At 65.0% G+C, this 12205-nt stretch overlaps 1 protein-coding gene across 1 annotated transcript in view; it reads left to right on the top strand.

Moving 5' to 3' along the window:
• ITGA5 (integrin subunit alpha 5) overlaps positions 1-12205 on the top strand; it is a 59250-nt gene that overhangs the window by 28115 nt on the left and 18930 nt on the right. The window contains 7 exon segments of the mRNA XM_065576062.1: positions 878-930; positions 3910-4118; positions 5362-5553; positions 8428-8473; positions 9091-9198; positions 10794-10849; positions 11796-11950. Coding sequence (XP_065432134.1) covers positions 878-930; positions 3910-4118; positions 5362-5553; positions 8428-8473; positions 9091-9198; positions 10794-10849; positions 11796-11950 — 819 coding nt within the window.

Raw genomic sequence — 12205 nt, 5'->3', positions numbered from 1 at the left:
CCCTCGCTGGGTGGGAACTGCTAGCTCTTTTCAGGGGGAGGGGCACGGCCCTTACCCAGACTGGGTGTCACTGACCCAGAGGGCCCCTGGATAGCACCATGGGGGTGCTAGAAGTGCTTCCCGTGTTGGAAATAACCCTGTCAGCAAGGGGAGGAGGGTGAATAATCTCCTGCAGCATGGGGAAAAAGCCCCTTCCCCAGCATTTGTGCCAGTGCCCGAGAAACAGCAGACATGCCACCTGAGCCAGTAGGCGAGGGGCCTGTCGCTGTCTTGGCACGTGGGTGGCGTGTTAATAGAAAGATCGTCTCGCGAGCACTCTCCCCGGGCTGGTGGCCCCACGGCCCCAGCAGCAGTGGCTGCCTCGTAGAGGGGTGTCTTTGGCTGCATCCCTGGCTGCAAAGGGGCAGAGCCCAGGGCAGCGATACTGGCCCTTCGCATGGCCCTTAGCAGCTGGGGATGAGATGGGGAGCTGGCGCCGTGCGGCGTTGGGTCCCCGCAGGCTCGGGGTGTCTGTGCCAACATTGGGGGGGGGCTTTGTCCCCTTGAGGGGAGTGGGGGATTAGAAAGGGAAGTTTTGAAAATCCCTTTGTCCTCCTGGCAGCGTCCCTGTCTCAGGTCAAGGATCGGACGCACCAGCTCCCTGCCCCAGCCCCCTGCTCACCACGGGGAGTCAGCCCGGAGCCCCTGTTTCACCCGGCCTGCTGCAGAGCCGGGACCAGCCCATGGCTAGGCCCAACTGGAGGGAGTTCCTGGCCCCCAGCCTCTCATGTGGGCCCCGCCCTGGGAGGTTTCCCCACTTGTGGCGGGGGTGGGGGGAGAATCCATCAGGAATCTGCAGCCTAATTGCTGAACCCGGCGCTCCCTTTCTCCCCCCCAGATGGCAGCCTACTTCGGCTACGCGGTGGCTGCTGCTGACGTGAACAGTGATGGGTGAGTGCAGGGTCCTGCTAGCCGGGTGTGTCGGTGCCGTTATTGGGGGTTCGACGGAAGGGGGGCAGTTGGGTCAAGCAGGGAAGGTCTAGGCTGTGTTGAGGGGGTGGGGGTCTGGCATCGAAGGCATAGCAGTGTGTGGGGGAGGGGAGGCACATGGGGGCCTGTGTAGTGCGTGGAGGGGTTGGGGGTGGGCAGGGCTCGGAGCCCGCTGACCCAGCAGCATCCCCTATAGTAGGGGATGGGACAGAACAGCATCCCTGAGCCCAGTTCTCCCCTGCCCCCACGTTCTGGGTCACACACTGGGAGAAACCCCTCCACGTCCAAAACCCTTTCGCTTCATTGCAAGATATGGCCAGGTGAGAGACATCCTCTCCCCCGCCCCCACCATGGCCATACAGTCACTGCCGTGGCTGCTGCGGGTCTAATGGAGCGGGGCCTGGGCGAGAGCGGGGCCTGGAGGGGTGTGTGGGTGGGGGCCCGGGGGGCTGTGTGGGAGCAGGGTCTGGGGGGTGTGGGCGGGAGTGGGGGCCCGGGGGCTGTGTGGGAGTGGGGGCCTGGGGGCTGTGTGGGAGCGGGGGCCAGGGTGTGTGTGAGCGGGAGCGGGGCCCGGGAGCTGTGTGGGAGCGGGGGCCTGGGTGTGTGTGGGCGGGAGCAGGGCCTGGGAGCTGTGTGGGAGCGGAGGCCGGGGTGTGTGTGGGCGGGAGCAGGGCCTGGGAGCTGTGTGGGAGCGGAGGCCGGGGTGTGTGTGGGCGGGAGCGGGGGCCGGGGGTGTGTGGGCAGGAGCAGGAGCTAGGGTGTGGGTGGGTGGGAGCTGGGCTCCGGGGGTGTGGGGGTGGGGGCGGAAGTGGGGCCTGGGGTGTGGGTGGGTGGGAGTGGGAACTCCTCTCCCCACTGAGGAAGTGGCTGACCGCAGCCCTTGGCTCCTGGCGCCTCCCCCAGCAGGCCCAGATCTGATTCAAACACACACACCCCGCTCGTGCGCACACCCCCCCCATTCATCCCCCTGTGTGTGCACCCCCCCACACACACAACTCATCCTCCTGCATGTGTACACACACACCCCACCCTGCCCTCCCGCACATACCTATGCACACACCCTCTGAGTGTACACACTTAAAGGCTATTTGAGCCCCAGAGGATCCTCGCCCCTGGGTCTCACTAGGTGAAGGGGATAGAGCCGGATGGCAGCATTGGAGCCAGGGGGTCGGCTTCTCCCCAGCCCCGGGGGGGAGCAGGGAGCTCAGCCGGGGCTGTGTGGCCAATTCTGCCTAGGTTCTAACCTGCCAGCAGGGACCTGGTTAGCACCGCGTGTGACGGGGGGTTGGATGCAGACATCTTCCCGCTGGGCTGCACCCTCGGTTCACCCCTGGCAATGACTGTTGGTGTGTCTGCACTGCAGTCCGATAACCGCCCCTGCCGCTGTCTCAGGCTAAGGGGCTGTTTCACTAGCTCTGTGACCCTCCCACCTCGCAGGGCCCTAGAGCCCAGGCTCCAGCCCGAACCCCAGGGTCTAACCCGCAATGAAACAGCCCCTTAGCCTGAGCCAGCTGGCACAGGCCAGCCATGGGTGTTTAATTGTGGTGTAGACATACCCTGTGGGGCCAGGTGACCCTGCTCTGTGCCCCAGCCCCATAAAGGGGCCTGGTTCCCATGGCTGGAGGTGTTTCATCTGCCACGGGCAGGTGCCTGTGGCCCCAATCCAGCTACCTTCTCAGGGCTCAGGCAGGGCAACCTCATGGTACCTCCAGCAGGGGCTGGGCTGGCAGAGACAATGTCTGAGCTCCCACCACAACACGCTCTGCCCACACATGCCAGCATGAAACGCACGTGCAGCTGTTGCCATGCAGCTGCCCTCTCTGTCCTCTTCTGCGGGTATTAACTGGCTGTGGAAAAGCTTTAAAAACTCACATTAAGTGGCCATCCTTAGGTTTCAGAGTTAACATGACACAGATGTTTTTTTAAAAAAAGCTTTCTTCCCAGCTTTCAGGGTGAGAGGCTTTATAGCAAACAGCTGTTCGGGTTCTCCAGCATGTAGGTGGCAAGCCCGGGGCAAATGACACTTTGCCCAAGTGGGCACTGGGAAATCAGGGCTCCAGGGTTCTGGTCCCAGCTCTGGGAGGGAGTGGGGTACAGTGGCTTGGAGCAGGAGTCTCATGGAGCGTCAGGACTCCTGGGTTCTAGTCATGGCCCCGTCGCTCCTGAACACGTAGTGCGTTGGGGCGGGAGGGAGGGTGGTTGTAGGTGGCTCGTGGGCCCGGTGTCGGGGAGGGATTATTGGCGAGTGAGTGCACCCCACAGTGGCATGGGGTTGGGCCTGGCTCCCTGCTCCAGCATGCGGGGTCGCCGCATCATTTGGGTCTGGCCTGGCTGCCCCTCCAGCAGGTTGCAAGGCCCAGAGGGGGAGCCAGCAGGGCCGGATTTAGGAACTGGGTCCCGATTCAAATACCCGGCAGCATTCTGGGGCTTCGGTGGCGCTTCGGCGGCAGGGGTCCTTCACTCGCTCCGGGTCTTCCATGGCGCTGAAGGACCCCCCACTGCCGAAGTGCCGCCGAAGACCCGGACCGCCGCCAGATGAGTAAAAAAATGTAAAAGGTGCCTTAAGCGCGGGGCCCTCTTAGGCATGGGGCCCGATTCCAGGGAATCAGGGGAATCAGCCTAAAGCCAGCCCTGGGAGCCAGGCTCAGTCTTTGGGGCAGGAGCCCCCACTGTGGGGTGAGTGCGAGGCGAGCTCACTCTCCAAACACCCATGGACACCCCAGGCTCCTTTCTGCCCAGGGCCAGGAACAGGGCTGTGGATGAGCAGGCTGCTGGCTGCTGGAGCACCGCCACCAAGCATCCATGTGCTGTGAATGTCGCCCCCTGCTGAACATGTGGTGGAAGGGCGAGTTACCCACCGGCTTGGGAGCCCTGTCGACTGTTCTAGCATGAGCCCAGATTCTAAGCCCTGGTCGGTCTCTCTCTCTCCCCTCCACTCAGCCTGGACGACCTGCTGGTGGGCGCCCCGCTGTTCATGGAGAAGACAGAGGACGGGCGGGTTCAGGAGGTGGGCAGAGTCTACATCTACCTGCAGCAGCCCCACGGCATGGAGCCCAATGCCTCCATGGTGCTGACCGGGCACCAGGAGTTCGGCCGATTTGGGAGCACCATCGCCCCGCTGGGAGACCTGGATCAGGATGGCTATAACGGTTAGCGCACGCGTGTGTATGATTGTCGCCCCCTGCTGGCTGCAGCCGATGTAGGATTTAAGCTAGGCGTGTACGCCGGTTTAGTTTGACCCCTCCCTGCCACATGTCAGGGGCCTGGTGCTGGAGCCAGAGCGTGCAGGGTCTGGGTTCTGGGATGACGTCCCCCCTGCAGGGTGGAATTACCAACTCTCCTGTTATTTCAACCCCGTCAGTAGCTACCAGAGGCAAAAATAGCTCAGGGAAAATTGCAGACACAGGGGCCTGAATGCTAAGCCTCTTGGGGTAGGGGTCAGCAGCTGCTTGGGGGGTCACAGTCCTGCTAACCTCAGAATCCTTTGCAGGTCTCCGCTGGTGTTGGAGCATCAGCCACACGTTGCAGCTGATGCTGGGGGTTCATTTCATTAGGCCCTAAAGGGGCTGCTCGCCCCGTGTGAGGGATGGGATGGGAGTGGGCACCTGGCTGGGCAGCAGCTGGTCCTGCTTGGCGTGGCTGGCCTGCTCTGCTAGGCTACGAATGTACAGGAATCCGGGTGCCTGATGCCCACTAGCCTGGAAAGGAGACGCTGCTGGCCTGAGCCGGGGCGTGGCAGGGGCTGGCCTCCAGGTGCTGTTGCTCTGAGTACAGGGGATTCCTGGGCTGCCTTAGACAAGCAGTTGTCAGGGGTGGTCTAGTTCTTACGCAGACCTTCCGTGAGTGCCGGGCACTGGACTAGGAGACCTAGTGAGGTCCCTTCCAGCCCTGTACTTCCAGGGTTGAAAAGCTGCTTATCACACACTGAGCTGTTCCACTGCCCCCGCCGGGCCCCTGAGCTGCCCCCCACCTGTGGGCCAGCCTGGGAGCTAGATCTGGTCTGTGGTGACCGGAAGTCCCTCCCCAGCCAGCCATTTGGGGTCCCCCGGGTGAAAAGAGTTTGACGGGTCTCAGCCTTGTTCTCTTCCATGGCAGCCTCAGCGCCCTGTGGAGACCCAGCGGCCCTCGCCCACCTAGGGCTGGGCAGGGAGGGCAGGAGTGTGAGATAGAAACCAGGGGAAGGGTGAGTCCCTGCAGCCCTCGCTGCCCAGCATTGAAAGGGACGGCTCCACGGATGAGCTTGGCTCCTGGTTGCAGGCTGTCTTCCCCAGCCATGAACCCCCAGGCCCGTTTCCCTGCTGCCTGTGCTGGGGGCGACGGATGGGAGCGGGGTCCGGCTCTTCCAGGGTGCCTCACGCTCCTCTGTTGACCTTGTTGTTTGCCTCCCCCCAGATGTTGGCATTGGGGCGCCCTTCGGCGGGGACGAGCAGCAGGGCATGGTGTACGTGTACAATGGCCAGGCAGGTGGGGTGAACGCCCAGCCCTCCCAGGTCCTGAAGGGGCACTGGCCACCCAGCAGCTCGCCCGACTTCTTTGGGTTCGCCCTCCGCGGAGCCAAGGACCTGGACGGAAACGGCTACCCAGGTGAGGGCTGGTGCAGGGGAGACTTGGCACCGCCCCCTGTGACTGCCTGGCCCTCCAAGTCCCCACGGGGGGTGGGGTGTCAGCCACCTGGTCCCCGGGAGACGCGGCCAGCATCATGGCTCTGAGCACAGATCGTGCCCAGTACCTGAGCTGGCTGCTTGGAGGCTGCACTGCTCCCTGTCTCCAAGAGGAGGCGCTGTTCGTCTGTCTCTCCATCCCTGGGTGCCTCTGGGCTCCCCATTCTTACCTCCTGCACCCTCCCCTCCCCCAGTTCTAGCACTCAGTGAGCATCTGGGACGAGTGCTGCTTCTAGCGCCTCCTGCTGGGATGCGATGGCCGACTCTCCCCAGGGGAGAGAATCCACTCGACATCCACTGGGCTATCGCAGCCTGGGTGGGTCCCTGGGCCATGCTGAGGTGCTGCGGGATAACTTAATGCCAGTTGGAATGGTGCTGAGTGCTGTGGGATAACCTGCCACTCGCCTGCCCCCTTACTCCCATCCCCCCGGCAGCGAGCTCCCTGCTCGTTCCCCCTGGAGCAGACCCCGCCCCCCTGGCCGCGAGCTCCCTGCTCACTCCCCCTGGAGCAGACCCCACCCTGTCCCCCCGGCAGCGAGCTCCCTGCTCGCTCCCCCTGGAGCAGACCCCCGCCCCCCTGCCCGCGAGCTCCCTGCTCACTTCCCCTGGAGCAGACCCCACCCCCCTGGCCGTGAGCTCCCTGCTCACTCCCCCTGGAGCAGACCCCACCCCGTCCCCCCGGCAGCGAGCTCCCTGCTCGTTCCCCCTGGAGCAGACCCCACCCCCCTGGCCGTGAGCTCCCTGCTCGCTCCCCCTGGACGAGCTCCCTGCTCACTTCCCCTGGAGCAGACCCCACCCCCCTGGCCGTGAGCTCCCTGCTCACTCCCCCTGGAGCAGACCCCACCCCGTCCCCCCGGCAGCGAGCTCCCTGCTCGTTCCCCCTGGAGCAGACCCCACCCCCCTGGCCGTGAGCTCCCTGCTCGCTCCCCCTGGAGCAGACCCCGCCCCCCCTGCCCGCGAGCTCCCTGCTCACTTCCCCTGGAGCAGACCCCACCCCCCTGGCCGTGAGCTCCCTGCTCACTCCCCCTGGAGCAGACCCCACCCCGTCCCCCCGGGCAGCGAGCTCCCTGCTCGTTCCCCCTGGAGCAGACCCCGCCCCCCTGGCCGCGAGCTCCCTGCTCACTCCCCCTGGAGCAGACCCCACCCCGTCCCCCCCGGCAGCGAGCTCCCTGCTCACTCCCCCTGGAGCAGACCCCACCCCGTCCCCCCCGGCAGCGAGCTCCCTGCTCACTTCCCCTGGAGCAGACCCCACCCCCCCTGGCCGTGAGCTCCCTGCTCACTTCCCCTGGAGCAGACCCCACCCCCCTGGCCGTGAGCTCCCTGCTCACTCCCCCTGGAGCAGACCCCACCCCGTCCCCCTGGCAGCGAGCTCCCTGCTCGTTCCCCCTGGAGCAGACCCCGCCCCCCTGGCCGTGAGCTCCCTGCTCACTTCCCCCTGGAGCAGACCCCACCCCGTCGTCCCCCTGGCAGCAAGCTCCCTGCTCGCTCCCCCTGGAGCAGACCCCGCCCCGTCCCCCTAGCAGCGAACTCCCTGCTCGTTCCCCCTGGAGCAGACCCCGCCCCCCTGGCCGTGAGCTCCCTGCTCACTCCCCCTGGAGCAGACCCCACCCTGTCCCCCCCGGCAGCGAGCTCCCTGCTCGCTCCCCCTGGAGCAGACCCCGCCCCCCCTGCCCGCGAGCTCCCTGCTCACTTCCCCTGGAGCAGACCCCACCCCCCTGGCCGTGAGCTCCCTGCTCACTCCCCCTGGAGCAGACCCCACCCCGTCCCCCCGGCAGCGAGCTCCCTGCTCGTTCCCCCTGGAGCAGACCCCGCCCCCCTGGCCGCGAGCTCCCTGCTCACTCCCCCTGGAGCAGACCCCACCCCGTCCCCCCGGCAGCGAGCTCCCTGCTCACTCCCCCTGGAGCAGACCCCACCCCGTCCCCCCGGCAGCGAGCTCCCTGCTCACTTCCCCTGGAGCAGACCCCACCCCCCTGGCCGTGAGCTCCCTGCTCACTTCCCCTGGAGCAGACCCCACCCCCCTGGCCGTGAGCTCCCTGCTCACTCCCCCTGGAGCAGACCCCACCCCGTCCCCCTGGCAGCGAGCTCCCTGCTCGTTCCCCCTGGAGCAGACCCCGCCCCCCTGGCCGTGAGCTCCCTGCTCACTCCCCCTGGAGCAGACCCCACCCCGTCCCCCTGGCAGCAAGCTCCCTGCTCGCTCCCCCTGGAGCAGACCCCGCCCCGTCCCCCTAGCAGCGAACTCCCTGCTCGTTCCCCCTGGAGCAGACCCCGCCCCCCTGGCCGTGAGCTCCCTGCTCACTCCCCCTGGAGCAGACCCCACCCCGTCCCCCTGGCAGCGAGCTCCCTGCTCGCTCCCCCTGGAGCAGACCCCGCCCCGTCCCCCTAGCAGCGAACTCCCTGCTCACTCCCCCTGGAGCAGGCCCCACCCCGTCCCCCTGGCAGCGAGCTCCCTGCTCACCCCCCCTGGAGCAGACCCCGCCCCGTCCCCTTGGCAGCGAGCTCCCTGCTCACTCCCCCTGGAGCAGACCCCGCCCCATCCCCTTGGCAGCGAGCTCCCTGCTCACTCCCCCTGGAGCAGACCCCCATCCCCTTGGCAGCGAGCTCCCTGTTAGCTCCCCTCTGGCGCACATCTACCGTCCCCCTAGCAGTGAGCTCCTCCTTGCTCCCCCGGCACAGGGGACGCACAGCGCTGATGGAGCCCCTGCCCGTATGCTGCTTCCCCTTCTCTGTGGGTTCTGGCTCCTGGGGGTGCTGTCCTGCCGCGAGCTCCAGCTGATCTGTGTGTGTGTTTGCCCTGCAGACCTGATTGTGGGCGCATTCGGAGTGGACACGGCCGTGGTGTACCGGTAGGTGCTGTTCCTCTCTGTGGGCTTTCCTGGGGATTTGGGGGCTGGTTCCGGGAGCCCACACCGTGTGGGTCAGCAATGCCAGGCCTGCCCTCAGCCACGGGCTGTGGGAATCTAAAGGCACCGCTGCCCCAGCCCACCATGGTGTTTCTGCACACCAGGGCCCTGTGCCCACCTGAACTTCTGCCCCTGCCCCCGGCTGGAGGTTACCCAAGCGGCGGTCCTCTCCAGCCAGTTTGGAACCCCTTTGCTAGAGTGTCAGTAACATTGGGGGATGGCATGGGAGGCAGCCTGAGCCATGGGCATCCCCAGCTTTGGGCATGGTGGGGAGGGGAAGCGGCTGCTCCGGGGGATTCCTGGCCCAACTGGAGCAATCTGGAGCCAGATCCTCTCTGGTGTGAATGGCCCAGCCCCGGAGAAGCACAGGGCTGATTGAAGCCAGCCAGGGAGCCAGCCCCTCTGCAGGCAGAAAAGGCAGCGTCCATGCTCTCTGGCCCCATTTCCCGCCACCCCTTCAGGGTCAGCCCAGGTCCCGACCCTGCTTCGGTCCCTCCAGGCTGTGAATGTAGCATGTGACCATCTTCCCTGTCGTTCCTGGCGCCTGCTGCCCTACACAGAGGCCGCCCCATCGTCTACGCCAGTGCCTCCCTCAACATCTTCCCCACCATGTTCAACCCTGAAGAGCGATCCTGCACACTGGAGGGCACCGACACCCACGTGGCCTGGTAGGTAACGCGCCCCCTTCGAGTCTGCCCTGCCGGCGGGGGGCGGAGAGCGCCGGGCGGGACTCAGGGCCTGAGAGCCCCAGGCGGGACTCAGGGCCTCCCTCCAGACAGGCACCGCTTCCATAGGCTTGCCTGGCTGTGAGTCCTGGCTGAGGTGACCGGCTGTTAAGTTCTCCTTCTCTTCTTATCCTGCACAGCCATGTCTGCTGCCTCCCAGCCCAGAGGTGGCTGCACTGCAGCTTGGGGGGGGCGGGGGGCGCATTCCCTGTGCGTACCGTGCACGAGACTCCGGCAAGGCAGACGGCCCCAGCCCCGTCAGAGGGGCTATGCGGGTGGTGGGCGAATAGCGTCTGCTTTTAGCCTTTTTTATGAACTCAACTGCTGGAGCTGGGCTTACTGAAACACTGCCAAGGAACTCAGCTCTGGGGGACCCCCCCCAATAGACAGCTGGGTGTAACCCCATGTAGCTGGATGTGGTGTGTGTGAATTGCCCCCTGCGGCTCGTGGATCTCACTCCAGGGGGCTGTGGGGGGCATGGGGGGTTAATGTCCCCTGGGGCCTGCTGGGGGTTTGTTTATAGCAAGCTATTTATCCGTTGCTCAGCAACAGGGGCTGCTGGCCGCCTGCCCTCCCCTTCCATGAATGAGCGATTGTGAGGCACTTGCAGCCGGCTGGAGGGAGCTGGGTGGCTGGCTGTCCCGGCTTGGGGGCGGCAGCTTCAGGCTCTGGGTTGGGGGCAGATGGGGGAAGAAGGTGGGGAGGGGGATCGGCACTGTGGGTGGGGAGGGTTCAGGGGGGATCGGCATTACAAGGGGTAGGGCGGCAGGAATGCCTCAAGGGGCCGGTCAGGTGCTGCTCCTGATACCCTTCTGGGTTGTAGCAGCCCCCCACCCCCGCACCCTGGGAAGGATTTGACCTGAAGAATCCGCTCACTCTGATTATGATCTTGCTCCCACCTCCCGGGGTTTGCTTGCCTTCTGTGTTAACTATTAACCCCCGCGGGGCTTGCTGGTAGTAGCCGGCTCACAGCTGCACAGGGTAGGGTGCGAGATAGGGATAGGTCGGTAACTCCATGGGGGGCTGGAATCTAAGAGCTATTTGGAAGCAGGTGGGGCCCACTGGGAGGCCGCAGCCCTGGAGCTGTCACTGGCTCTGGGGTAACTGAAGATCCTGGGGTCTGGGTTCAGGGCGCCGGGGCAGCCTAGGTCTGTGGTCATAGCGTAGTCCAGGCCCCCTCCCTCTCCCCCCCCCCCCCCCTTCCCAGCCCTGCCAGTGACTCTGGCCGGATCAGTTCCCTGCTCTGTGCCTCAGTTTCCCTGTTGCACCGTGGGGAGGGCATCTCTCTCCCCCCACCTTCCCAGAGGGGTGGGTAACTAAGGGGAGGGCAGAGTGTGGGACTTGGGGTCAGGACTCCTACGCCACTGACCATCTGCACTGACAACGGGTTGCCGGGTCCGTGCAGGGCTCCCACGCCATTGCCCCCACGGTGGGTCAGCCCTGCCCCTGCGCTGGGTCTGGCAGAGCTCTGGCAGGCTCTGCCAGGTGTTGGCCTGCCCCAGGCCCATTGCATGTCTCTCTCTCTCCCATCTCGGCAGCATAAACCTGAGCTTCTGCCTCAATGCCTCGGGGAAGCACGTGCCCGACTCCATCGGTGAGTAGCGAGCTCGAGCGCCGGTCAGAGCAGCCAGGAGCCCGGTGCTGTCCCCGATCTTCCCAGAATCCCCTGGTCTGGGGAGTCTCACTGTCCTGGGGCACTGGGGAGCCAATGGGGGCGTATCCATCCTACTGTGGGGTAGGTGAGCGAAGCAAGGTCAGGTCTTGGGTGGGAACCCAGGGGGAAGCACATACTGCTGTGGGTGAGTCAGTAGGGGGCGCTTGTCCCCCTAAGGGAAGGTGGCTTCATGGTTGAGGCACTGATCCTACACTCAGCTATTCTGCTCCCTTGGGGCAAGTCATGAACCCACTTTCCCTGGGGGGTTGGAGCTCAGTTTGTCGCTGTTCATGAAGTGCTGGTAACTCACTGTCAGTCATTTATTATCTGATTGATTTCTGAACCCGTACCCCAGCACGGTGATGGGGCGCTGTGCTGCAGGGAGTGGGGTGGGGGCTCAGCAGGGGGCGCTCTCCCTACACAGTTGATGCTGACCCCAGTACCCCAGTGTGGCACTTGGGGACACTGCTGTATTTCAGATGAGATGTAACACAGGTCCTGGCTATTCGTGGGTATTAAAGATGCTCTGACCCGTTTTCCCGGGTCGGGGTGGCCTGTTTGGTGACCTGTGTCCTCGTTCAGTTCAAAACTTGGGTAATTTCTTTCTGTCTCTAAATTCCCCTTAATTCCAGTGGGACACAGGATTCAGCTTTACTTCCTAAACTGCTTTGTAAGGTTGCTGTGCGCTGTTAAACAGCTGCTGAGCCCCGCCCCAGAGCTGGCTGCATGTCAGTGGTGGATGAAGGGCTCCCTTCTGAGGCCAGCTGGTGCCTCTGTGAAGCGAGGGGGGAGTTAGTGGGGTGCTGCCGAGGCCTGGAGCCGTGACTGCAGCACTGCCCTGGCCCCTGGGCTTTCCACTCACCCTGGCCTCTCCTCCCCCCGACAGGGTTCACTGTTGAGCTGCACCTGGACCACCTGAAGCAGAAGGGGGCCATCAAGAGGGCGCTGTTCCTGCAATCCCGCCAGCCCCACCTGGCGCAGACCATCCAGGTGCACAACGGAGCCCTAGAGGAGTGCAAGGAGATGAAAATCTACCTCCGGGTAAGTGGGGCCAGCCCAGCCGAGAGCCGCAGCCCTGCACTGGGGTGACCCACCTGATCCCCAGGGGGCGCAGAGCCAGCCCTCGCCTGCGAGGAGGGTACAGGGGGCTCGTTGGGGAGGCTGCCAGACCTGTGGTTCTCTCTGGCTCCCCAGCCCACGCTGCCCAGTGCCCCAGGCTCTTGCGGCCACGGAAGGTCTGCGCTGGCCAGGCTGCCATGGCAGTGGGGTGCCCCGGGGGTCCCGGCCAGCACCAGT

Source organism: Chrysemys picta, chromosome 22, assembly GCF_011386835.1.
Source record: "Chrysemys picta bellii isolate R12L10 chromosome 22, ASM1138683v2, whole genome shotgun sequence".
Lineage (NCBI taxonomy): Eukaryota > Metazoa > Chordata > Testudines > Emydidae > Chrysemys > Chrysemys picta.
This window is presented reverse-complemented; position numbering and strand designations above follow the sequence as displayed.